We start from the raw sequence: 24651 nt of genomic DNA on the forward strand, positions 1-24651 counted from the left end.
TTGTTCTCCCGGGAGGACACCGAGTAGCAAAAGTGCGGAAATGTTACGCAGGCCTTTTGGTTGGAGCTTGGTCTGTCGATAGGAGAGCACGACATCCTCAAGCCGAGATACTTCCATCTATCATTATCAAGTAGGGGTTGGGTACGAGACGCCATCTCAAGAAAGATCGGGTTGGATGAAGGTTGATGTTCTATGGGCTTGGCTCGCTGCCGCTTTTCGGTGATAGTTCAGGCTATCCCTAATGTCACGGAGATCAGTGCGATGGCTCTTTTTGCGTTTCTAGGTTCTGGCAACAAGGCTTAAGGTTTGCTTGCCGTTGCTATCTTGCTAGATTTGTTCTCTGCGAACTTGGCGAAACAAAATCGGGGAAGGGGGGATAGAAGCGGTTACCTAGAGGGATGCACATGAAACTAGATGAAATGGGGAGACGAGCTTTGGTTGGGTTATTTTTGTGTATAGTACTGTTAGATGGAGTTCTTGATTGCTGGATATTGTGGCTTGGTGCGTGTCGATGCAGGTTACCATCTCTTTCTGCGTAATGGCTCAAGAAGAAGACGAGAAGATCAAGTTCCCTCCTTGTTATGGACAGTCGAGGCTGATGTGTCTCATGGTGGCAAAGTTCGGCCCTAACATAGTGTGATGTTATTTCTACCTATCAGAGTCGCCCCTCCAAAAACACCCACCTTGTTACCCTTGACGACAGCTATCGAGTCTCGCCTGACAAACCCCTCAACACACGCCCCAATCTCCTTACCCCCTCTGTGATCTTGTGCTCCTCCTCCCAAGAGAAACTCAACCTGATATTCCCCCTAAACTTCGCCCCTTCCTCATCTCCCCTCACCTCAAACATCTCCCCCTCTGCCACGATCAACTCCTCCTCTTGCCTGGCCTTTTGCGCCACCACCCTTGCGTCAAGCCCCCCCGGCAAAGTCAACCAAACAAAATACCCCCCAAACCTATCCCCATCCTGCGCAGCCACCGTCACCCCCAACTCTCCCAACTCCTGCTTGATCGTTTCCATGATGAGCTCATGTCGTCTCCGCAGACCGGGCCTGACCGTTTCCTGCAGATGCTTCTCCAACTCCCCAGCCTTCATCACTTCAGCCAACAACGCAGCAGCAAACTGGCTGCCCGCGCCTCCCGACCTGGTCGCCCCCGTCTGGGACAGCCCCATGACGAAGTCTGGTGTGCCGTGAACCCACCCCGTCCTGAGACCGGGTCCCAGCAGTTTGGAGAAAGAGCCGTTGGAAATAACGTTGCCGAACCATTTCCCAGAGCTTGTTGCGGGCTCTGAGGGACCCAATGACAAGTCAATGTCTGAGAGGCGCGGGAGCAACGGGCCGAGGTCAGACGAGGGGGAGGCTGGCAGGATAGGCCATTGTAAAAAGTCGTAGACATCATCACTCACGACCAGCACATCGTGCCTTCTGGCGACTTTGACCAGTCGGTTTCTCTTCTCCAGCGTCATGGTCGTCCCAGAAGGGTTGGAGCACGTCGAAACGAGGTAGACAACATGGCGGTAGTGCTTTCTGTAGGGGCCGGCGTTTTTCCTTTCTGCTCCTTTGTGAGTTGGCTGGTGGTGCTGGGCCTCGTGCTTTTGAAGCAAAGTGTCCAGCAAGTCGATATCAATGCCCCCTTGCTGGTCCTCTGGCACGGCTTTTATGCGTCCTGGACCAAACCCGGCATCCTCAAAGATGGGACAGGCGAGGTAGTAGCAGGGCGCCGAGGCCCATACTTTGTGACATTGACTGTCAGCATAACGTCTCTAAAAACTGGCCATGGGTGAGACACCTACCAGTCTGGGTGTAAGACGGGTCAGTAAAACTAGCCAGCACACATGCCAACCCCTGACTCGCGCCGCCGGTGATGCATATCTCCTCGCTCTTGGTGCTGGTTGAGTATTGCTTCTCCAGCCAGACAGCCAATTCCTCTCTGAGAGGCTGGTACCCCGGGTCTGGGCCGTATTGCAAGGCAGGAACGAACAGGGAGGGGTCAGAGAGGAGCGCCGTCGAGGCGGCCTGTAAAATGGAGGAAGATAACAAGGACGGGGAGGGCCAGCCTCTGAGAAAGTTGATGAGCTCCTTCTTGGAACTGGAAGCACCCCTTTCAGGGTCGAGTGTCTGGTTAGTGACGTCTTGTAGTGGTGGCGTGGGTGAGGTGTATATGGAGTTTGAAATCGTCTTATCAGATGTTGTTGGCGCCATCTTGACCAAATCATGTAACCAATGGCAAGAAAACTGCGCGGTTCCAACTAAAGTGATGACTGAAGGCAAGAATGTAATGGCCAAGTCCGAGGTTTGATGTCGTGAGTGGAGAAAGGCCTCTTGACAACAAAACACGACCAGAGGCGGAAGGAGGTGCGGGGCGAATGACAATTGTCTCCCCCGAAAAGGGCGACCAAATATTGACATGCGCATACTGACAAGTCATTGGTACCATACGAGGCGAGACTCGAAAAGAAACGTACCAAAATAATACATACAATCATGAGCTCATTTACTGCACTGAACTAATAAGTTACAATGTTACTCCAGTTGCCTACCGCCCCATGCTTCAGCTGAAAAACTCATGATGGAATTATGCCGTCCATACACTACAGATAAAAATGACAAGTCCTCATCCTTCTCTTGTACACCCTTTGTTTTTTGATGGAAGACACCCGTGCTATAATGTGTCAAGAACATCCAGTTGTGCCCTGCCATCCTACCGGATTACCATTCCCTCCATTTTGGAATCCTTCCTAATGCAAATGTTCCAAAGGATGAAAGCCTGAACAAGCATCTGTTGCACTCATATCCCACTTTCCACGGTCCCACCCTTTTTGCCCTGTCTAACGGTTTGAGCTGCCATGTGAATCCAGAGAACCTGGCAGACAAACTCATTGCAGGGAGTTGACAGTCCCCACTCTTCCGTTCAACAAATGCATCCTCTAGTGGCCATGTTGGTGCGACAAAACAGGAGAAATCCGTGTTGCTTCGAAAGAAATCAACCAAGAAGTGGCCAGACTCCAGAAAATGCGACTGACTATGTCGCTGCAAAGAATGGGGCTGGCTCAGAAACTCGTACAGGACCGCCGCACCTCAGGCCACAGGTTCAACATAACGAAGGCCAGTATATCGCTTAGCCGTCATACTTAGTGCCGTGGTATCGTGCTTCGACTTCTACTTGTCGATAGAACGGAGTTGACGGCACCAAGGAAGAAAGAATTATACCACTGTGCTGGCCCGTTTTGCCACCATGTCAGCATCCACCCACTTCCTCTATGTTTGAATGGGTGCTGGGGTGTTACGAGACCAATTGTCACGCCCGCGATAGCTGCCACGACTTCCTCGACTATGCGAGGGATTGGCACCCGTGGAGCTCGAGCCTTGATCAACAGAGGACGATGGTGTATCTCGTCCCTTGCCTCCTTGCCTGTAATGGGGTGCAGTGGTGTTCCGGCCACCACGCGGACCACCACGGCGGGGGTTGCTGCGGTTCCGCCCGTAGGGAACCACAATCTCCTTCCTCTCGGTTCCGGGAAAGGACACGCACCATATAGTGCCAGCCCCGGACATGGGCACCGGGAAAGTGATGGAATCAGCACTCGAAGGAACTGCATAGAGTTTCTTCGGGAGAGGTTTAGGCGTGGGAGACGGCTGCCATGCCGCTTCGGAGACTGTGTTAGGAATCCTCACTGGTGGCAACGATCCCATCTCTTGCTCCTCAAAGCAGTCTTCCGCCATCCCCTTAGTGGTTACGGATCCATCCTTGCCAGATAGCGGTGAAGAGGGGTGAGAGAAAGGTGAACTAGGCCATGGCTCGGAAGCCATGTGGACTGGTTCATCTCCGAATCTGAGGCCGGGCGACCTGGGATTGACAGAGTGAGCCTTGCGCCCACCGAGCAGATTGTCAAACCTTGCCTGCCAGGCACTCTCCGGTTTGTTGAATGATGGCCGACGATTGCCTGCGTTTGATCCAGCGGGGGGGTGTTCAGACTCCTTGTAAGCAGCTTCTTTGGCCCAAGCGAAACTTGGAACGTGGGATTTGCCTTGGCCAGCGGCTATGGCGCTTCTCCTGTCGCTAGATGCGGATGGAGGAAGTCGAACAACGGGCTGAGGACGAGGCAGAGACACGTGGGGATGGGCAACATCCCCATCGAAGGCAGGGTGACCAGCCATGTCTGGTGGAGGAGGAGACGGTGACTTGGGCCGAGAAACTTCCATGCTACTCTCAAGACGCACGTCACGGGAAGGGGGGAAGAAACGAGACCCACGAGCATGCTGGGGTGCAGTCGGGACACCGAGGATCGAAGTTGTCGAGATATCCCGAGTATTGATAGTACTCTGGGTAAGGTGGCCGTACTCGGCCGGGCCATTGCTCGACGCCGACGGTTCTTGCTGAGAGGCTGTGGCCTTCACCTCGGCAGCGGCGCCCCAAGCATGTTCAGAGCCAATCTTGACCGTCTGCTTCGGGGCAGCTTCTATCCGCCTGCCGTCAGCATCAAGTTTCGTTGGGCGCCAAGTATCCTTGATAGGCGGTTGGTCATTCAATCCACGACCAGATTCTTTGAGACGACGCTCCCGCTCTGAGGCGGAATCGCCCAGTATCTTGGCAAACAGTTCATCTTGTAAGCCTATCGTGCTGGCGCTGTTAGTCCAGGCGGAGGAGGCAGTCTGCCTGGGCTCTGATGCATTTCCTCCATGAGCTTGTTCACTCCGGGGTCCAGGTCTCGGGGGCCCAATCGGCGGCAAACGAGTTGTGGGAGCCATTGCCCCGCGTACGCTGGTTGGCGGTGCTATAGGACCAGGTCCAGATTTACTCGAAAGCTGATGCGGGAGTTGCGTAGTACCCAAATCAGAAACAAATGTACCGTTGCCCAGAGTGCGATTGTTATTCGGAGCGCCCCAAACGTTTTTAGCAGGTCCAGCTTGTGGAGGGCCCCAGGTGGGAGTCGCTTGATAGCGCTCAACGGGCTTGCCTGTGCTCGGCCAAGGGTGGGCGTGGGTGTGCGGCTGTGCGTCGATGCTGTCCAGAGTTGCCAGGGTTTGCACCGGTGATCCATTTGGCAGAGCTTCAGGCTTCCGTTCGGGTTCGGGTGCAGCACCCGGATCGACATCCTCCTTCGGCTTGGGCTCATGAGTCTCTGTGGGCTTTTGCGTGACAGGCTCACGGAGTTGAGCTGGAGCTGGAGCTGGAGGGTGGTCCTTGGCGGCGGCCATCTTGGCGCTCTTAGATTCAGGGGCAGGACCCATCGCTTCCAGCTTTGCGCGAATGCGCTCTTTTCTTTCGGCCTCCTCTCTCGCTTCTTGTTCTTGACGACGCTTCAGGGCAAGCTCGCGCCTTTCCCTCATCAATTTCTTCTGCAATTCGATATCCTGCTCAGTAACACCAACAAGGCTTGCCGCGGGAACAAGTGGGGATTGTTGGATGGTTGCGGGGGCAGCATCCTGTACACTGGCCACGGATGGTGCCTGATGATATGGAATGGCATGTGTCATCGCAGGAGAAGCTCGGGGAGCCCAGCCTTGGGGATGACGAGGACCGCCGGACGGTGAAAAGTTGCGTGGCGAAGCTGGGCCATCACTGCCGACTGTCATAGACCCACGTCTTGCGTTGATGAGCTCTGGGGGTGGCATCGGATGCTCGAGAGTCTTAAGCCGGTGCAGGGCTCCGCTACCGCCACTAACATTGGACGATCCACGGCGTCGGCCATAAGGCCCAGGCTGTTCAATATCCCTGGCTCCCGGGTATGGACCAGAAGGTTCAAAAGGCCCTTGCTGGTCATAATGCGCAGGCCGGTGCAAGACCGCTGGTTGTCGACCTGGTGGCACATCAGAGCGTACCGTACCCCGGCGATCAGAAACGGGTTCATAGCGGCCAGACTGCGAGTTGTACAATTCTCTGTTGCTGTGCGGTGGACCATCGCGCCATGGGGCCCTACTAAAATCATCGGCAGCGATCTCCTTGGGCGCCAGGCGAGCGTCGCCAGAAAGGGCGGGATCACGTGGAGGGAATCTGGAAACTGGCGGGCCAGACACATCTGGTGCTGCTATCGGCGAGACCTTGTCGACCTTTGGTATTGTAGCCCATGGCGACTTTATCGCGGCGGGCGGAGGAGGTGGCTTCGCTACAAGCGTTGGTTTCTCGGGAGCACCCTTCAACACCAGACCTTTGCCACCACCAAGTACATGGGTCTTAGGTGCGGGACCAGGACCGGGAGCAGTAGCCGGTGGGGCAACAAGGGCCGAGGCTTTCGTTTTGGCTGAACTCTCACTTTCTCGTGATGCTTGCCGGACAGCCAACTCGCCCGTTGATGCTGTTTGCGCTGCCTGGGGCGCGGAAGCAGAAGCTGGCATTGCATGATGGTCATCGACATGTGGGATGGTAGTTTTCGTTCCGTCAGCCCAAACGATGGCCTCGGGGGTCCAATCCTCGTCGTCATCTTCTATATCTGCCCAGTTATTCTCCCCTTTGATGTCCTCGGGCCCAAGGCGGCTCGCCATATGGATGCCATACTTCTTAAGTTCTTCATCCGTATATTTCTTGGGCTCCGGTGGGGGTGCGGCTAGTGAAGATGTATTAGCAAACTACTCACAACAGCAACAACTGCCATGTAATTCCATGATGCTTGCTCACGTCGATTCTTGTTCCAGACTGCGTTTGCGTCTGGAGCCGATCCCGACTTCCCTCCGTTTGCGCCAGAGGACTTTGCAACCAAGCCACTTCCGGTCTTGGCAACCAATCGGGGTCGAGATGAACTCAAAGTGCTGGATGGGGTCGGGGAGGAGCTGAGGGTGACGGTAGGTTTCTCCAGCGGCTTGGTCTGAGCAGGAGGCGCCGTGCCCTTTTGGTGGAGGAAGGTCTTATTGACACTGATGGCCTTGAATGGCGCTGGCTTCTTGATGGTCGACGAAGGTCTAGGATGACCGGCGCCGTCCTCCTTGCCCTTGGAGCCATCTTTAGACGCCTCGTTGTCGGACCCTCCACTAACACTGACTTCGGCCGAGTTCACAAGATCATCGATAATGTCGGATATATGCTTGTTTGCAAGGTCGTCGGTCGAGGCGCCATTTATGTGCGTTCGGTTGACGTCGACATTTTCCGGGTTAGTATCGACCTTGGTGGACTGTACACATGCGCAAACAAACAGTCAGCAAAGGCGGGGTGCGCCTGAGAAGAAGGGGGGAAGCTCTCGAGACTCACGGGTTGGGCGTCAGAAGTTATGGTAGCTTCATCGGATCGTTGTTTTGGTGACTCAGTGGCCATCATCCGCGTGGAATACTCGTGGATTCGAATCGTGGATGGGAATAGTCCGATCGCAGTTCGGCGCAGAACAGATTAGGCCGTGGTAGCGTAGAGATAGACGATGCTGTAATGTTTTCTGTAGGAAAAAAAAGGTGGGTTCCGGTCAGCTCCAGGAAGCAACGGGAGTGGTTTGCTCGAGAGTGCAGCGCGGAGCAGATCGAAGGCTGGGCCTCGCGCAACGGAGGGACTGAGCCAGGTCGACTCGCAACTTTTGTTCGCCGTGTGCAACCCACTTGGCCCGGCCGGTCTAGTTGGGAGCGAGATACGTACCTCTTGACCCTGAAGATGCTGGGGATAATTGAGAACGGTGATACCTCGCGGTCGCGGGTCAATATTTGGGTCGTCGTGGGGGAGTGAGGTAAGGGTCGTTGGAGAAAGAGAGGGCAGGAAGCGTCCTGTGAGGCGATGCGGCTGGTGGTGGTCGGAGGTCTTTTTGCCCACTTGCAGCACTGACGACTCGGTCGGTTGGCAACCAGAGGTCAGAGCTGCCGGGGTCATCGCTTCAGGCTTAGCGCTGGGTGGTGGTCTGTGCTTTGTTGAAGATCTACTCTCTGCCCCTCCACAGACAACCAGTCCCGAGCCAGCGACTATATGAAGGGAAAATCTCTATATGTTTGAGTTCAGGATCTGGCAAAGTTTGTATAGATTGTTCATTGCCAGTCCTAGTCGAATAAATGTACAGTATCTCTGCACCAAGGGCCTCTAGCAATCATGCTTCGACTGAGAGGCATCGCGCTTCCTAGGCTGAACCATGGTCTTGACTTTTTGTGTGTCATGCCTGATATATTCCGCAATGCCCATCATCAGAGAAACAGAAAGATCACGTAGAGCTCACATGCCAAACTTGCTCATGAAAAATTAGAGAACTACATCACTAGGACTGAAGATATTCGGCCTCTTGATTGTACAGGTGGTGTTTCGCGCATCCTCCCAATTGCTTGCTAGCGAGCGGACTGGACTTTATGTAGAACAGCAAGTTCGCGCAAGGGCTCTGAGCCTAGCTGGGAATATCCGACCCTCATCTCCACATTGAAATCGGGTTACAGTGACCGTAGGCTGCACCATTGGCCACTTGGTAGAGCGCCATCCCAGGCAGCTAGCAGAGACATAAAAGAAACAACTCTGTTGCTAAGTGTCTCGTAGGCACTTCACTCTATTCGGTAACAGGTTATATACACGCCCGAGTCAACTCCAAGCGGAATGTCATCTTCCACAACACCGGCTGAGTAGCTTAGTGGGCGTTGTTCTTGTGGTGACCTATTATTTGTTAGAGAGCAAGCCTCAACTCCCGAGCTCTTTGCATTCAAGACTCACGCAGGTGGAAGTAGTAGTTCTGGGCGTAACCAGTGATCAGGACCAGGAGAATGGCGTGGACGATGGCTATGACATGATCAGCATTTGATACTCCCTCTTGTCGTGTCTCCGACAGATACAGGGATACCTACGCGCAGCACTGGGGTTCTTGCCAAAGTACTTGGCCTGGTATCTTCCGAGGAGACCGGTGGGCTTGACCTCAGGGGCGGAGCCACGGGGAAGTTTGGAGTAGAAGTTGACGACACGCTGCATGCGGACGGCATCGGGGTTGGCACCAATGGCCTAGTTTCCTCCGTTAGCTAATGACCCCTTTCAAATTGTTGACCTGTCCGAATTCTCCATTTCCAAGCGTATTCTGTCCAACAATATCCCGTCGTCCATGTCGTCGTCCCTCATTCCACTTCAGAGTCCTCCCCTCCCCTCCCCACCACCAACTTTCCAGATCCCATTTGGCTTTCCAGTGTCGATTCGCAATGTCGGAGTGAATCAAAATAGACGTACCTTGGGGGAAGCGACCTGGAAATGTGAGTTAGCAAGGTTCCCTACCTGGCTGCAGTCCTCCCTATGCATCCGGATCTTACCTTGGGGGGGATGAGGGTCGAAAGCGCCCGGCGAGTGACAAAGCTCATTTTGGCAGAGGGGTAATCGCGGCTTTCGCGCGATTTCGGATTCGATACAAGAAGGAGTCGGCTCGGGTCGAATGGAGCGAAGTGTCGTCGTCGTCGGCAACGATTGACGGAATTGAGCTGTTAAGGTCCAACTGGGAAGGGCTGCGGGAAAACGCAAGGTCCCCAATCATCCGGCTAGCAAGAATGTTGTTGCGCAAAACGGTTGTTTCCGGTTGGCCAATCAGAGCACCAATAGTGGGGTCAAAAGCCGCACCTCGACGCAAGCACCAGCCAGCCAGGTCCCAGTCAAGCCAGCAGCTCCGACGACCTGTAAGTTCGCCCCCCATCGATTGAAGCTTTGCGCTGGAAGCTTGCGGTGCGAGCTTCACTTGTCCCTCACCTCGACGACGACCACAGCCATCCTCGTCAGTACACCAACATATAATGGCCTCATTACGCCCTTCCACGGCCGCCGCCGCCGCCAGACTGCTGCGCACAGCAACGTTCTCCCCCCGATCGAGCATCCTCCCCGCCTCCCGCCGTTTCGAGAGCTCTACCCCCTCGTCCTCTTCGACCGCCGTGGCTCCCAAGCAAGCCAAGGCAGAGGACCTGGCCCCTGTTCAGCGGAATGCGCCCGACTATGACGTTCCTGTTGATCAGGCCACTTCGTACGACCCCTCCACAACTATTTTGATATGGATCTCTACAACCATGCACAACTTGATATCTGATATTGGGTGATATAGGATGTTCACCCCAGTACCCAAGACCATTCAGGATGGTTCCGAAGAAAACCTCACTCTCCCTGCCGGCCTAATCTCTGGCGCCCCCCTAGAGCTGCAAGCCCGTACAGTCCGGTTTGTTTGCCCTTTGTCCTGTGGTCTACGCCTCTATGGAAGATGCATTTGTCTAACTTTGTCTTCCAAAGTATCTACCAACCCTCCAAACCAGCCACCCAATCCGGCACCGCCAAGGGCTCCCGCTGGCGCATGGACTGGGACGTCCTCGGCAAGGGCCACAGATGGGAGAACCCCCTCATGGGTTGGCAGTCCTCTGCCGATTCAATGCAGGGCACCCACCTAACCTTCAAGTCCAAGGAGGATGCTATTGCCTTTGCCGAGAAACAGGGATACGAGTACTTTGTCCAGGAGCCAAACACCCGTGCCTTCACACCCAAGGCGTACGCCAACAACTTTACCTACTCGCCCGGTAAGTTGAAGATCGTCAGGACCAAATAAAAGGGGGGAAGAGCGAGGCTGGGCGTCAATGTACATATCACGGAACAAGAAAGGGGTTACGGTGTGACCATGCATGTTGAAGCGGCGAATGTGTGTTGTTGTAGTTATAGAATGGTCAACTGAAAAGAACTGGAGTATTTTTGACGCGCAACTGCTCCGTTCAGCTGGTGCAAGATGGGGCTTGCAACTTTGACACGGTAACGCAAGACTTTGCCCATGATACAGAACAGAGAAATGTTGGCAGTCATTTCAGCATATAGCCTTTCTCGGTAGGTGAACGCTGACTGGCTCAAGCTCGATGCGGTCAACACACCGGAGCTACATTCTGGACCCTTTGGTTCAGGAGCTTGAGAAGCTATCAGTTGTCCGGAGGTGTGAATGGCAAACCCCCTGAATGTGTGAAACCATACATGTGAACAAAACATGCTTGACCTGAGTAAAGTATCGTAAGCTGGCCAGATGGTGTGATTACAAAGAGGATTGATGAGCAAAACCAAGGACATGGCATTAGTGAGACTCTGAGGAGTCTATCCCAAGACAGACTTATGGATTTCGCAGCCTCGAATCAGAAAGATCAGAGATCACAAAACACTTCAACGATAAATTTCGATGCAAGAAAGATTCTCAGTATTATACGCTTTAACATACCACCGCCCACATGACGGTCTGCTAAAATAGTGTTGGTATAATAACCAGCTGAGCTCAAGTCCTGTATTGCCCGATTGTCTCGTTGCCGAGTGCCCGTGTTGCCCAATGACGCCATCAAAATGCCTGCAAACCCGCGGAAGAAACAGTTCCCTTACTCATAAAATACCAACGCTGCCAATGCCCAAAACAAATAAAGAGGATATCATGTCATCTTCCACCCCGTGGTTCATCTTCAAGTCGTAATCATTGGTTCATGTCCATTCGTCTCGGTGAGTCCTTGAAACTCAACTGCGTTCTCCCCATTCAGCCCAATGTCGATGTCAGGCGGCAGGTCCTTGATCTTGGACGATCTGGCCGATGATTCAGCCCAGGCACGCATGCGCACCAGAGCCCGGATAGCGGCCTCTCTGCGCTGGTCTTGCCGGACCAAGACCGCCTCGTTGACCTTGGTAGCGGTCTTTCTGCGTAGGTCTGATGATAGCAGGTCCTTCAGTTCGGGACTGAGGTTCGAGTCGTGATCAAAGAACAGCAGAGACATGGCTCTTTCGAGATCAACTCGAAACTGTTCATTTATCGACGCCCTGGGAGCCACCTGTTGCGTGGCAAAATCCAAAGCGGGGGTGATATCACCGCCGTAGCATTGCCTGATGAGCTCCACAAGCTGGAGACGCAATAATGAAAAGTGAAGCTCGGGGTTTTTGTCCAGTATCTGATATGCACGTTAGAGAGACTCAAAACAGGCAATTTCAATACAATCAAATGTGTGTAGGTTGCGCTCATAAAGTGGTGGGTGTTTCTCAGCAAAGAGCCCGAAGGCCTATTATGCGTGGTGCATGAAACTCTGTGTCAAATCATAGCAACGGGGTGTGAACAAGATCGAAAGACTTACATCAGAATCGAGGGCATTCAGGGCCGTGATGGCCGTCTCGATATCCCCGCTGTGAATGGCATGTTGGATCTCTTGTCTCGTCTTGATGGAGGGGTCCGCTTGCTGTGGCGCCAGGTTTGCCTCTTTGGAGAAGTTGGCAGCGGCGCCTGGGTACCCCTCCATCGTCAAGTAGTCCAAGATCAAAGCGTTGATGTCACTAGGCCTTCTGTCAGCACGGAACCGAGTCATGTTGAGAGCAGTGAAGCGACAAGGAATCGAGGTTAAGAAAGAGGCAGTTCAGAGATTACGAGATAAATGCAGAGTTTCTCCTCATGGATAATCAGAGAGATTCCCATTGATATGCGATCATCATATTGCCAGGGCAAAGGAAGCGGAGGGAAGGTGACTAACTTTTTGGGCGTCTTGGTGTGGCCTACGCGCGCCTCGAATGCATATTTAGGAGTAGCAGTCGCCGTGGATGAAGTCTTGGTTGAGCAAGTCAGCGTGTGAACTTGCGTAGCAAGGTTGTCAAGAGGCACATACCATGGGGGCAGCCTGCGATTGACGCTGCGCTGCCTGTCGAAACTGGGCGAAGATGTGTTCTCTGAACGCAAAATCGGGATCGAGGTGCCCCTGCTGCTGAAAGGCCTGCCAGTTGGACATGTGCAAACTGGCTCGCTGTGCTTCACATCTGCCGTTGGGTGCACCTGAAGTCAGGTTGCACTGCGGTGTTTTTGGCGGTTTGACCAGAGAAAATTGTTGGGAATGGAGGAGGTGGAAGTTGCAAGAGAGCTCAAGTTGAAGGTGAAAACCTGGAGGCAGAGGTGTCCGAGCTCCCAGTGGAGTCGTTTACGGGTCTCTCTGTGGGGGCTCTTTCGGTCAGGGTCAAAGAGAAGCCGGGCAACAGTGGCACCGTGCGAATTTCCCATGCTGTAACACCGTGCTCGGTGGGTAGAAGAGAGCAGCACTGATGGCCACAGATAACCCTCAGGACCTTCCCAACCTGATGCTTGGCGAGGGGCAATAGGGCACCTGAGGCACCCATGGCTCCAAACAAAGCAGGGCACTCCCTCTGCCTTCACCAGCCAGAATGGACCAAAAAGCGGCCTCTACCTGGTAGGTTAAGTTTTTCGTGGATTTGCGCCTATAGTTTGGCCAGCAAAGCAGGGCAAAAGGTAAGCTTCAAGCCTCACACCCACGAGGCACAAATGCAAATGAGATTCCCGTAACAACCTGTTCCTCCCTCACGACACTTACCCCTCACAACCACCACCGCTCTGGTCCAAGATGCCTTCCACCATCCCCGTCGCCCCCGGCACGCCGCAGCTGGAAGATCTTGTCATGAACCTGAAGACCAACGGCACTGCTGGTACCTCGTCAGTCGACGGCACTATCGCAAAGAGGGCGCACTATGCTCCACCATGGGCCGATGTCAGCATCATCGGTATCGCCGGCAGCTCGGGTTCTGGAAAGTCGACTCTCTCGCAGGCCATCGTTAGCAAATTGAACCTGCCGTGGGTTGTCATCTTGTCCATTGTAAGTCTCGGGCCTAAGAAAGTACAGGCTAGAAACAAAATAAAAACTCATGCTTTGTTCATATCCGCTAGGACTCTTTCTACAAGTCCCTCGATGAAGAAGCGTCGAGAAAAGCGTTCCGCTGTGAATACGACTTTGATGCGCCAGATGTAAGAAGACAACCTCCAACAAATCATTCTCGTGAATGGGATCCAGGATTGGCAGACTTACCAGGATCGTTTCCACCCCAGGCCTTGGACTTTGACGTTTTGGTAGACCGGCTGCGAGACCTGAAAGCGGGGTGAGTCCTTCTCTTCTCACGTTGGCCGTAGGCATGAACTGTAAAAGAGCCCATCTGATAATCAGATGTTGTTAGCAAACGCGCGGATATTCCAGTCTACTCTTTTGAGAAGCACGCTCGCATGGAACAAACCACATCGATCTACTCACCTCATGTCTTGATTCTTGAAGGAATCTTCGCCCTTCATGACCCAAGAGTCCTTGAGCTCTTGGACATGAAGGTAATTTCCGTCTTACAATCTTCAGAGTTACATCTCGAGTACTAACATGGGAGAAGATCTTTTGTGAAGCAGACGCAGACACCTGCCTGTCCCGAAGAAGTAGGTTCCCTTGAAGTGAATCGGCTCGTTATGGAAGAGTTCAAGAATCTAACGAGCTACAGTTCTCCGAGATCAGCGGGAGAGAGGCCGTGATGTTGAAGGTATCATCAAGCAGTGGTTCTCCTTTGTAAAGCCCAATTTCGAACGGGTAAGCATCATGCTCCGCTCACCTTGGGATTCTTGCTAACTTGAGATCAGTATGTCGATCCTCAGCGCAAAGTGGCCGATATTATCGTCCCCCGCGGTGTTGAAAATCAGGTTGCCATGAGTACGTCCAACTTCATTCAGCCCTGGTATAACCATGCATCCCTTGAAGCTAACTGTCATAGCCATGGTTACCCAATTCATCCAGCAAAAGCTTCTCGAAAAGTCAACTCATCATCGTGCGGCACTCACCCGCCTCGAGATCGGTGCTCTTTCAGAGCCCCTAACCTCCAAAGTTCACATCATGAATCAAACGTCTCAGATGCGTGGCATGAACACCATCATACACAACATCGACACCTCGTCAGAGGACTTCATCTTCTATTTCGACCGCCTTGCTGCCCTGCTAGTTGAGCAGTAAGTTGCCCCCTTTTCTTGTAGGCTACCGCGTTCCAGCCAGAGTCTCACGCCTACTACAGGGCCTTAAACAACGTCTTCTTTACATCCAAAACCATCACCACGCCTCAAAACCTCCCATATCGCGGCCTCGCCCCGGCAGGCGAGGTATCCGCCGTCGTTGTTCTTAGGGGCGGCGCGGCTCTTGAGGCTGGTCTGCATCGCGTAATCCCAGACTGCAAGACTGGTCGCGTGCTGATTCAGTCCAACATCCGCACTGGAGAGCCCGAGTTGCATTACCAGGTCCTCCCCAAGGACATCGCTGAACACTCGGCCGTTCTACTGCTCGACGCTCAGATGAGCTCTGGTGGTTCGGCGCTCATGGCCGTGCAAGTTCTTGTTGACCACGGTGTCAAGGAAGAGAGAATTGTGTTGGTCACTTACAGTGCAGGCCGGATGGGTTTGCACAGGCTCACCAAAGTATTTCCCGACATTTCTGTGGTGGTGGGTAATTTGTGCACTGATGCCGAGGAGCGCTGGGTTGAAAGGCGGTATTTCCGTTGCTGAAGTGTTTGCATCTAAATGTACATGGAGTCGGTAGCATGGCGCCGGGGCAGGTCTGTCCCATGTTTATATATGCATTGAACACAGCTTTATCATACCCTGAACTATGAGCTAAAGGCTTCATCCACTGCGTGTTTTCATGGAAACGTTCTGGAATTCACTCCTTGGCCTTCTGTGGCCTGAGCTGTAACAAAACGATAGAGACCCCTCTGTTTGAACGCCACGCTAGGCTTGCTTGCATGGTCTATGATACAAAATGGCTTCACTCATAAGGTATATTCAGCAAAAAGCCCCCTCCCTAACTCAAGAGGACAAAAGTGTCCAGAGCAGGAAGCTCAGTAGCTCATCAAATCTGTTTCATCAAGGTCAGCCAACAGCCATTCTCATAAAGGCAGAAACAACTTACCTCTCCCAAACAATGCCCTCTTTCCCCAGTCCATGGCCATCAGCACTCTCGTCCTGAAACTGACGCTTTGAGCAAAGTAGATGCTTCTCCATGCATACACCGCCCACAAACCGCCAGCGAACCGCCACCCATCATTTCCGAGGTCAAAAACCGCCGAGTTACCAATATACGCCAAGCTTCCCAAGTGTTTGTACTCAAATGCTTTGTAAACCGCCGCGTCCACGTCGCCGTCCGAAATCTCGTTGGCTCTCAGCCCTGGAGCCGCCCGTGCCAGCTTGTTAAACTTGTGAGCGAGGTACGACCCTTGCTGGTGGGCCCTTTGCGCCGTCGCTGGCAAGCTGGTCAGTTTGCTGTCGATTGTCTTGAGCAGCTCGCGCAGCTCCCCAAAATCCAGGGTACCGGACCGATCACGGTCGTACTCCTCGAACAGCTTGTCTAGCCTCTTTAGATGTCCCACCGCCTGAGGAAACCGCTTCTTGACCTGTTCGGCAACATTTCTCCAGTCGGAAAAATGCAGGGAAAGCTTCTCGGGGTCAGTAACACCGTGCTTCCAGGCGATGCTTCGGAGGAAAGAAATGATGTGGTCGGCGACGTTGTTTTGAACAGTGGCACAGTCCCCAATAGCATACACGTCTCCAAGAGGCGTGCCGTTCAGTCTTAGATGTGTGTCTGTCTCAAGGGCATGTCTGTTGTTTTGCGCCTTGCCCAGTTTCGCGCTCAAGGTTTTGCACAAGTCTGCCTGAGAGACACCAGTGGACCATAGACAGAACCCCATGGGGAGCTCTTTCGTGATGACTGTTCCATCCTTTTGCTTTTGCGTAAATACGATGCTGTCCTCCTTCACTTCGCTGACCCTCGAGTTGACCAAGACCTCAACTTGATCTCTGGCAAACCTTTCCTCGGCATAGGTCGAAAGTGTCTCGTCGTATGTGTTGAGAATGTGGTCTCTGCTCTGAATCAGATGAACTGAGATTTCGTTTCTCAGCAACCTTGGGAACAACTGGATCAGGTCTTCATTTAGCAGATCATACAGCTCCGCCGCGAACTCCACCCCAGTTGGCCCGCCTCCACTGACCACAAACGATAATAACCTCTTGCGATCTTCGTCACTCGTTGTTGGCAGGCAAGCCAGCTCCAGGTTGCGAATGATCCTGTTGCGGATCTCCCGGGCGTCTCTGATATCCTTCAAAAAATGGCAGTGCTCCAGCCCCTTAACTCCGTGAGCATTCGTCACCGAACCCACCGCTACCCACGAGTTTGTCGTAAGGCACATAGAACCTCTGTTCAACACCATGGCAGTCCACCTGGCTGACTTCGACTAATCTCGCACTGAAATCGACATCTTCGGCCCTGGCGCGCAGGAACCGGCCCCTAACCCCGTGGATTATCCTCCGTATCGGCTCGACCAAACTCCGCAGTCCTAATGTTCCAACAGTGGCTGAGGGCAGCATGGGCGTGAACAGGAAGTAATTGGTAGGACTAACAACGGTGACATGCCAATCCTCAGGATTCAGTTCCTTCAGCAGCGCCACACCTCCCCACCCACCACCCAAGATCACCAGTCTTGGCTTGTCCTTTTGCCGCTTGCGGTCCTCGTCATCCTCATCGTCGATGAATACTTCCAAAATGGGAAGGTTCTTGGGCCCACCCCGTCGGGGGTTGAGTGCAAGCTGTGAGATGGTAAAGGTCGGACTTGTTGGAGGCGTGGTCGACATAGGTGGTGGCATCGTAGACGAAGAAACCAATTACGCCGAGGGAGACGAATAACACGGAAGAGCCAAACCAGGCGGCGAAACGATAGGCGTATTTGAGGGCTTTTGGAGTGGTTTTGGGTGAGTTTTTGGATGTTGTGGTAGACAATCGACGGAGGTGGGTTAACGTCAGGGGTGGTGTGGTGAAGAAGGTCTTGAAGTCTGGAGCGGTTCCAGGGATCGTGGTCCGTGAGGAGGGGAGGTTGGAAACGATGCGTTGTTGAGAAGGGGAGACTATTCTAGTTGGGTATGCCGATGTTCTGGCCCGAAAAGGCAAAGAATGGACCGTCCGAAGCCCGGCGTCTCGAGACAGGCGACGGCTGAGCATGTTGACGTTGCGGTGTAGTTATGGTGTTTGTTAATTTGCTGTTGGTTGTGAACCCGTCGCGATGTCTTCAATGACGTCAATTCGTAATCGATAAGGAGCTGCTCGACACAAACTGGTGTAAGTGAGAATCTCAAAACCACATCGCTGGAGCGCAATTGTGTATCGATATTCAGAGGAAAGGTGAGGATTAAGGAGGAGATCGATGTCAGTTGCTCTAATTCAACAGCAGGAAATTGGAGTTGTCACGGTGCAGGGAGGGTAGTTCATCCCACCTCAAGTTCCAGCCCATCAGATACGTCAGTGCCCGTTTCCAGCTTGACAGGTCAGGGGTCTTGACCTGGACCTGGCGGCGGCGCTTGTAAGTGCTTTTTTTTCTTGTTCACACTGTGCCAGACGGCCGGAAACACTACATTTAAGGCTGTGTCTAAATATGGCACTCTCTGCCTGCACTGTGCTCTCAGTTCAACCCCTTTTGGAGAGTGTGTCAACCTCAATGAAAGGCAACGTTGACAGAGGTTTTTTGATATGTTCCAAGTGTTGGATTATCTACGTCTATTTGTTGAAAACAAAGATTGTAAAACCTGTACTGTATGAAAAGCGGAGTTGCATATCGGATAGGTGTGACTGGAGTGCCCAATCACCTTATGTCCGACAGGATGCATGTATGATGCCAGTAGATTATCCCATAGGGATCTGTGAGAGGTGCAAACGCAACATGCTTGAAGCTATTAAGCGCCCCAGACATTTAGACTGGCATTATATTCACGCACGGGATGAGAACTTGCATATGCTATCTGGTTCTTCATCAAGATTCTGGTCTGGCTGCGCGCTGATATAAAATCAATTTAGTATTCTGTGGTTTGTCCCGGAGACCAACTCATTTGTCAAGACAAACCTACCATCTATTGCTAGGGATCCAGTCTATTGTCCTCGGTTATGCAAAAACCAAGATAGGTATCTCTTTAGTACCCACCCACCCCAGAGCCCAGCATGCACTGGCAAATGCTCTCAAGTTGAAGAAGAAAACAGGCCACTCCTCTTCTGGGAGCTGACATTGTCCTGGGGTTGGGCGTTTGGTCTTGTGGACAATGGTAAGTCGCTCACTTTGACGTGGCTCTCGCCAACAACGACTCCTCATTTGCAGGTCAGGGACGTCCTAAAACATTTACCCGGAACCTGGTAGAGGCCGTTATCACGGCTACCTAAGGAGCCAACTATATCACTCTTTGAAACAAGCACCAGCTTTCTGGACCACTCGGAGTCCATCCACTGTTTGGTTCTGTCCCACAGACTTGTTGCGTCATGGCTTCGAGGATCTCAAGAGAACAAAGTACGAGATAGTCTGAAGAGACCAATTGCCTTGAGATTAAGACCATCTCTCCTACACATGATAATGAAGACCGCATCTATTTCTAGGCTGCCGATACAGAATTGATCACACATGATCTGCCCTTCCATGTTGACTGATACATAGCGTGCTCGCTTCATAAACCTGGCACCGCAAATTCCACCGGCTCCCTCTGCGCCTCCCACGCCAACCAATCGCTCCTCGTCGTAGGCAACAGTCCCATCCCATTCACCTTCCAAACGCCCAGCGCAAGCGCCACGATTTGCATGACCACATAGACGAGCTTCACCTGCAGCACCTTGCCCTTGTTAGTCTCCGTCTCGAACCGCTCAAACGCCTGGTTCGTGCCGAGTATTCCCATAATAGGGTTCTTGAAAGCCATAACAATCATCATGATGCTGAATATTTGGAGCGAGTTGCCGGACATGTACATCATGATAGCGGTCATGGGAAGAGACTTGATCGGGGCGAGGGCAACCTCCCAGGCCTTTTTGAGTTTGAGGGTGTCCATTTCTTCGGGAGATGGAGGGTCGCGTTTGGGGGCAGTTTTCTTGTCTTTCTGTTACGCAACAGCAGCAGTTAGCCAAGCGCCAGGCACAGTAGTTTCGTGAGATGCGGGACGTACTTTGGAGTTTGAGGGTTGCGAAGAGGGATAGCCAGGGGGGTCGGGGATCGACGATTTGGGCTTATATGGTGGGGGGTTCTTGAGCTCAATCGCCCATGGCGGTAACGTTGTAGCTGGCATTGTGGTGGGATGATGTCGAGGAGTGCGCGTCGCGATGGTGGTTGATTGACCTGGAGGCTTGAATGTTGAAGGTGATGTCTAGATTGAATGGCGTCCGTGCTTTAGGATGGATTTCAGGAAGCTTCTTGGCGGACCATGCTTGTTCCCATGTCAGTGGAACCCCGTTGCTGTTCTGGACCCGCTCCCCCACTCCCCACAGAACCAATTCTCCACATTGGCTTTGACTTGGAATTGGCCCTGGCGCAATTTGAATTTCAGGGGCCTCCATTGTTGAACAACTGCCCGAGGAAGATCCACGCAACCACCCGACTCAAGCGGATCGGAACCGACTAAACGCATCTATCGAGCTCCCGGCAGAGCCGCAAGTTAAAACCGCCACCGACTTTGCGACCGTTGAGCGTCCGACGTTGTGCTGAATCTCGAATTGGATAGCAAGAACGGTAATACCGGTGGTTCCAAAGTCCGGTACTTTCTGGGGCGCCCGAGCCAGACACCAACGAAACAAAACCAACACCAACTCGGGCTCTTAACAACAATACAAGAATAGTGACGCGACGAGATCGAAAGCTACAAGCATCCATCTTGCCGGCTTGACTTCCACGCGCGAACCGAACAAGCGATCGCCTTCGAGTCCAGAACTTGCCGAACCCAGCTTCAGCTTGGCGCGTCTATCATAAAGAGAACGAGAGACACGGAAACGACTACGAAAGCAGAGCATTTCCAGGGCTTGGTGTGAGGGGTCCGCCCCGTTGTTGTATCAAATTATTTTGTGAGAGAAAAGAAGGAACAATTCGAGACAGCAAACATGGCGAGCGCACAGGGAGGAGATTCGAAGCTTTTTGCTCGGGTAAGCACACAATCCCTTGTTTGGCGGTCTTGGTCCGGGTTTGCGGGGGAAGCCATCTCACCCAACCAAGCTGAGCTATACGGATGGCTTCTGGGTGACTGGCCAAGGGCGACATCGTCGCCTTATCGCATTCCGTGTTGCTACCCTACATTCCTTGCCCCTCACCACCTTTCAGCACATGCCGTTTCTTCTACCCATACCAACCAGAAACACGACATCATGAACACCAAGCCTTCAAGATGTTCATGGCATATCTTCCTCCGTCCACTTACTTACAAAGACCACAGGGTAAAGTCGCTGAGCTCCGCCTCGAGTTGAACAGCGGCAGCAAAAAGGACAAGAATTTCACGACGAAAAAGATTGCGCTGAAAAAGATTGTTGCCAATATGACCATGAGCAACAACGATATGGTGGCCCTGTTTCCAGATATCATTGGGTGCATGGGCATTCAGAATCTCGAAATCAAAAAGATGTGCTTCTTGTTCTTGGTCAACTATGCGAGAATGCGCCCCGAGGTAGCAGTGAAGGCGATTCCTGTTCTGGAACATGTTGGTTGACCCCCTTTCTTCGACCTTCTGGTTGTTGATGTGCTGATGATATGGGCAGGACATGGAAGACCCTAACCCTCTTGTACGAGCGCTGGCCTTGCGGACAATGTCTTATATCCATGTGCGAGAGTTTGTCGAGGCCACAGTGCCCATTGTTAAGCAGCTTCTCCGGGATTCTGATCCGTATGTGCGCAAGACGGCTGCGTACACTGTCGCCAAGTTGTATGATCATGACAGGCACATGGTGGAAAAGTCAGACTTGATCGACAGGCTAAACGGCCTGCTGAGAGATGACAACCCGACAGTAGTTGCCAGCGCCTTGGCCGGGCTGATGGATATCTGGGAAAGAAGCGACGCCATCAAACTTACCATTGATTACAGCAATGCGTCCAAAATGGTTGCCATTCTGCCAGATTGCTCAGAGTAAGTCCAGAGTTGTGCACACTCGGGAAGGGACGTGCTGACAGATTTGACAGATGGGGCCAAACATACATCTTGGAAGCCCTCATGTCGTATGTTCCACAAGAAGCAGGGGAAGCTACCCTGTTGGCGGAGCGTATAGCACCTCGACTTTCTCACTCCAACTCGGCAGTTGTCCTCACCTGCATCAGAGTAATTCTCTATCTGATGAACTACATTGCCGACCAAAAACAGATCTCCGCCCTCTGCAGGAAACTGTCACCACCGCTCGTCACTCTGTTGGCCAAGGGACCCGAGGTTCAGTACCTGGCCTTGAGGAACGCCCTGTTGATCCTACAGCGCCGCCCCGAAGTCTTGCGCAACGACATCCGCGTCTTTTTCTGCAAATACAACGATCCCATCTACGTTAAGGTCACCAAGCTCGAGCTCATCTTTATGCTGGCCAACGAAAAGAACATTGACGAAGTCCTGACCGAATTGCGAGAGTACGCCACCGAAATCGACGTTCACTTTGTCCGCAAGGCTGTCAGAGCTATCGGAAAGCTTGCCATCAAGATTGAACCCGCCGCGCGCCGGTGCATCAACCTGCTGCTGGAATTGGTGTCAACAAAGGTGACTTATATCGTCCAAGAAGCCACGGTCGTCATCCGCAATATCTTCCGCAAATACCCCAACCAGTACGAGTCCATCATCGGCACCCTGTGCGAGCATCTCGACAGCCTCGACGAACCAGAAGCCAAGGCGGCCATGGTCTGGGTCATTGGCCAGTACGCCTCCCGCATCGAGAACTCGGACGTGCTGCTGGAAGACTTTTTGGACTCGTTTGCCGAAGAGCCCGTCGAGGTTCAACTCGCCCTTTTGACCGCTACAGTCAAGCTGTTTATCCAACGGCCGACAAAGGGCCAGGATTTGGTCCCCAAGGTTCTCAAATGGGCCACCGAGGAAACAGACAACCCCGACCTGCGAGACAGGGCGTACATGTACTGGAGATTGCTGTCGACAGACATGGAGGCGGCCAAAAGGGTGGTCATGGGCGAGAAGCCAGCCATCACTGCCGAGAGCGAGAAGCTGGACCCGCAAACCCTCGAGGAGATGTGTCTGAACGTGGGCACCCTGGCTACAGTGTATCTCAAGCCGGTGCAGACTGTGTTCAGGAATGCGCGGCCCAAGAAGTTGCACGACAGCCCGTGCCTGCAACGTCAGGAGGTGGCCGTTCCTGGTTTGAGGCAGCCGGGGGATGACGGGAACAAGAGTTTGAGCGGGTTCGGGTTCGGTAGTGACAAGGCGGTCCAGAGGCAAGGGAATATGAGTGCGGCCGTATCAGACGCGGATGCCTACTTTGCGCAGCAACACACCAGACAACAAGATGGATTTGGGGATCAGGGGCATGGAGGCGGGTATGTGGTCAGCCAGTTTGACGCCCAGGTACCAGTCTACTCTGCACAGGGGCAGCCAAACAATGCCGACCTTTTGCTGTGATTCGAGTACATGTGTCGACAAAGGACAGGTTGTCTGCATGAGAAATGAGCGCAAGATGATACATTGCATTAGTTTAATACCATAATTCGTTCTACATTAGATCCTTCACCATAATTGTCGGCCGTAATCCTGTCTATATCCCCACTTCATCAGTTTGTCGTCGGTGTGCAACCCAAGGGGCCGTGGGAGGTGGTTACACATAAGTCGTCTTCTGTCCGCCCCTTTTGTAGCTCCAGAATCTCAACCCGATCAGGCTGCCGCAAAGCGCAACCCCAACCACGAACATCAAACTTTGGTTCGCGACAGCTTTGTGGCACAGTCCTTGGAGCCTACTGAATGCCAAATCCGGGGATTTTAGGTCCTCCTCGCGCAGATAACCAGCAAGTGGCTCCGATCCGCCAACATCAATCAAGCCTCCGTTGATGAGACCGGTAAAATACAGGCCTCTGCCGTCGTCATCCCCCAATGAGCAGCCATGGGTATCCTTGAGTCCAATCGACCAAGCCTGATGTTCCTCCGCATTAGCACTCCGCCTCGAGGGCGGTACGGGGGGAATGAATACTCACGATTCCGGCTGCGATGAACAACAATGCGGCGATACCGTCCAGAGCCATCAGGGCAATCGTTGGGACAATGTCCTCGAGCCATGTCCACCAGATGGCGCCGAGGAGGTTGGCCACTGCTACGATGATGGTGAAGGCGGCAACGAAGATGGTGAACTTGGTGGTGGTGGGGGGGTCGCCATATACCTGGCCCTTGAGGAAGGTGAGGGTCAAAGCCAGGACCGTGATTGATAGGATGAGCTATTCCAGGTTCCGTTGTTAACCACAACACTAAGGACAGGACAGGCCACAGCATCATGATAGCATACCTGGAGGGCTCGAAACACGGCCGTAACCACTTTGGACTTGCCCATGGCTGCCGGTTGTGTGTTGCACTTGGATGGATTGGGTACAGTACAGGACCTGGGGTGTACACTGGGGATAATTTCTGTCAGTCTGAGAAAGCGGATGAGGAGTTACAGCTTGGGGTCGGGTATTTGATGTGCAGTAAGGGAAGGCAGGTGCGGGCGGGAGTGTTCTGGACTGCCTGAGCTTCTTTCCTTGGAGGGCGGGAGCGAACAGGCAGCTGTTCAGTAAAAGCTGGAAGCCATGAAGGACCTCCCGTCTTTCCCAAATGGTGGTTGAGGTGATGTCTTGGAGGGGTTAGATCCTACTCACGGTGTTGGGTTTCAGGGGGTGATTGTGCAATGGCGTGACGAAAAAAAGGTCAATTGACAGAGGAAATACGAGAAAGAAAACCAACAAGGAGGGTTCTTCCCTTATATACTAGCAAATTCAGTAGTGAACCTGGTAAAGGTAACCACTATCATAGCCGCATCAAGAGTGGGCGAATGCGTGGAACTTGTGTCTTGTGTCACCAGATAACACCACCAAAGAGTCACCATCAAGTTCAACGTCTGGTCTTCAATCTGATCACAAACGCTTGGCGGATGCCTGCCTTACCCTGAGGCACATGTTTTGATACGGCACTTTTGGCGTTGCACTCATGGATTTCTTCGTTCATGCCCTCGGACG

General features: G+C 53.0%; 10 protein-coding genes across 10 annotated transcripts; 3 read left to right on the forward strand and 7 right to left on the reverse strand.

The window, feature by feature from the left end:
• Window positions 1-703: 703 nt before the first annotated feature.
• On the reverse strand, window positions 704-2417 carry PODANS_1_24140 (uncharacterized protein; the record flags this gene model as incomplete). The annotated part of the gene is made up of 2 exons (XM_001906706.1): window positions 704-1734; window positions 1796-2417. The coding sequence occupies 2 exons, from the start codon at window positions 2415-2417 to the stop codon at window positions 704-706; spliced, it is 1653 nt and encodes a 550-aa protein (XP_001906741.1).
• An 843-nt stretch (window positions 2418-3260) lies between these two features.
• PODANS_1_24150 (uncharacterized protein) lies at window positions 3261-7132 on the reverse strand (the record flags this gene model as incomplete). Its single annotated transcript, XM_001906707.1, has 2 exons — window positions 3261-6530; window positions 6578-7132. Coding segments are annotated over 2 exons (3825 nt in total), but the record flags the coding sequence as incomplete, so codon positions are not given.
• Window positions 7133-8518: 1386 nt separating this feature from the next.
• PODANS_1_24160 (uncharacterized protein) lies at window positions 8519-9230 on the reverse strand (the record flags this gene model as incomplete). Its single annotated transcript, XM_001906708.1, has 5 exons — window positions 8519-8544; window positions 8602-8667; window positions 8733-8883; window positions 9103-9117; window positions 9183-9230. The coding sequence occupies 5 exons, from the start codon at window positions 9228-9230 to the stop codon at window positions 8519-8521; spliced, it is 306 nt and encodes a 101-aa protein (XP_001906743.1).
• Window positions 9231-9653: 423 nt separating this feature from the next.
• Window positions 9654-10447, forward strand: PODANS_1_24170 (uncharacterized protein; the record flags this gene model as incomplete). The annotated part of the gene is made up of 3 exons (XM_001906709.1): window positions 9654-9877; window positions 9956-10066; window positions 10138-10447. The coding sequence occupies 3 exons, from the start codon at window positions 9654-9656 to the stop codon at window positions 10445-10447; spliced, it is 645 nt and encodes a 214-aa protein (XP_001906744.1).
• Window positions 10448-11327: 880 nt separating this feature from the next.
• On the reverse strand, window positions 11328-12626 carry PODANS_1_24180 (uncharacterized protein; the record flags this gene model as incomplete). Its single annotated transcript, XM_001906710.1, has 4 exons — window positions 11328-11804; window positions 11985-12180; window positions 12375-12448; window positions 12507-12626. 4 exons carry the CDS (start codon window positions 12624-12626, stop codon window positions 11328-11330), a joined length of 867 nt encoding a protein of 288 aa, XP_001906745.1.
• A 624-nt stretch (window positions 12627-13250) lies between these two features.
• Window positions 13251-15205, forward strand: PODANS_1_24190 (uncharacterized protein; the record flags this gene model as incomplete). The annotated part of the gene is made up of 8 exons (XM_001906711.1): window positions 13251-13499; window positions 13571-13779; window positions 13855-13999; window positions 14053-14098; window positions 14161-14246; window positions 14297-14366; window positions 14428-14659; window positions 14722-15205. The coding sequence occupies 8 exons, from the start codon at window positions 13251-13253 to the stop codon at window positions 15203-15205; spliced, it is 1521 nt and encodes a 506-aa protein (XP_001906746.1).
• A 332-nt stretch (window positions 15206-15537) lies between these two features.
• On the reverse strand, window positions 15538-17687 carry PODANS_1_24200 (uncharacterized protein; the record flags this gene model as incomplete). The annotated part of the gene is made up of 4 exons (XM_001906712.1): window positions 15538-15554; window positions 15609-16809; window positions 16862-17278; window positions 17358-17687. The coding sequence occupies 4 exons, from the start codon at window positions 17685-17687 to the stop codon at window positions 15538-15540; spliced, it is 1965 nt and encodes a 654-aa protein (XP_001906747.1).
• A 1484-nt stretch (window positions 17688-19171) lies between these two features.
• PODANS_1_24210 (uncharacterized protein) lies at window positions 19172-19780 on the reverse strand (the record flags this gene model as incomplete). Its single annotated transcript, XM_001906713.1, has 2 exons — window positions 19172-19594; window positions 19661-19780. The coding sequence occupies 2 exons, from the start codon at window positions 19778-19780 to the stop codon at window positions 19172-19174; spliced, it is 543 nt and encodes a 180-aa protein (XP_001906748.1).
• A 1086-nt stretch (window positions 19781-20866) lies between these two features.
• Window positions 20867-23074, forward strand: PODANS_1_24220 (uncharacterized protein; the record flags this gene model as incomplete). Its single annotated transcript, XM_001906714.1, has 3 exons — window positions 20867-21175; window positions 21234-21598; window positions 21652-23074. The coding sequence occupies 3 exons, from the start codon at window positions 20867-20869 to the stop codon at window positions 23072-23074; spliced, it is 2097 nt and encodes a 698-aa protein (XP_001906749.1).
• A 193-nt stretch (window positions 23075-23267) lies between these two features.
• On the reverse strand, window positions 23268-23990 carry PODANS_1_24230 (uncharacterized protein; the record flags this gene model as incomplete). The annotated part of the gene is made up of 3 exons (XM_001906715.1): window positions 23268-23579; window positions 23641-23877; window positions 23946-23990. 3 exons carry the CDS (start codon window positions 23988-23990, stop codon window positions 23268-23270), a joined length of 594 nt encoding a protein of 197 aa, XP_001906750.1.
• Between the last annotated feature and the right edge of the window lie 661 nt (window positions 23991-24651).

Source organism: Podospora anserina, chromosome 1, assembly GCF_000226545.1.
Source record: "Podospora anserina S mat+ genomic DNA chromosome 1, supercontig 6".
NCBI classification, from domain to species: Eukaryota; Fungi; Ascomycota; class Sordariomycetes; order Sordariales; family Podosporaceae; genus Podospora; species Podospora anserina.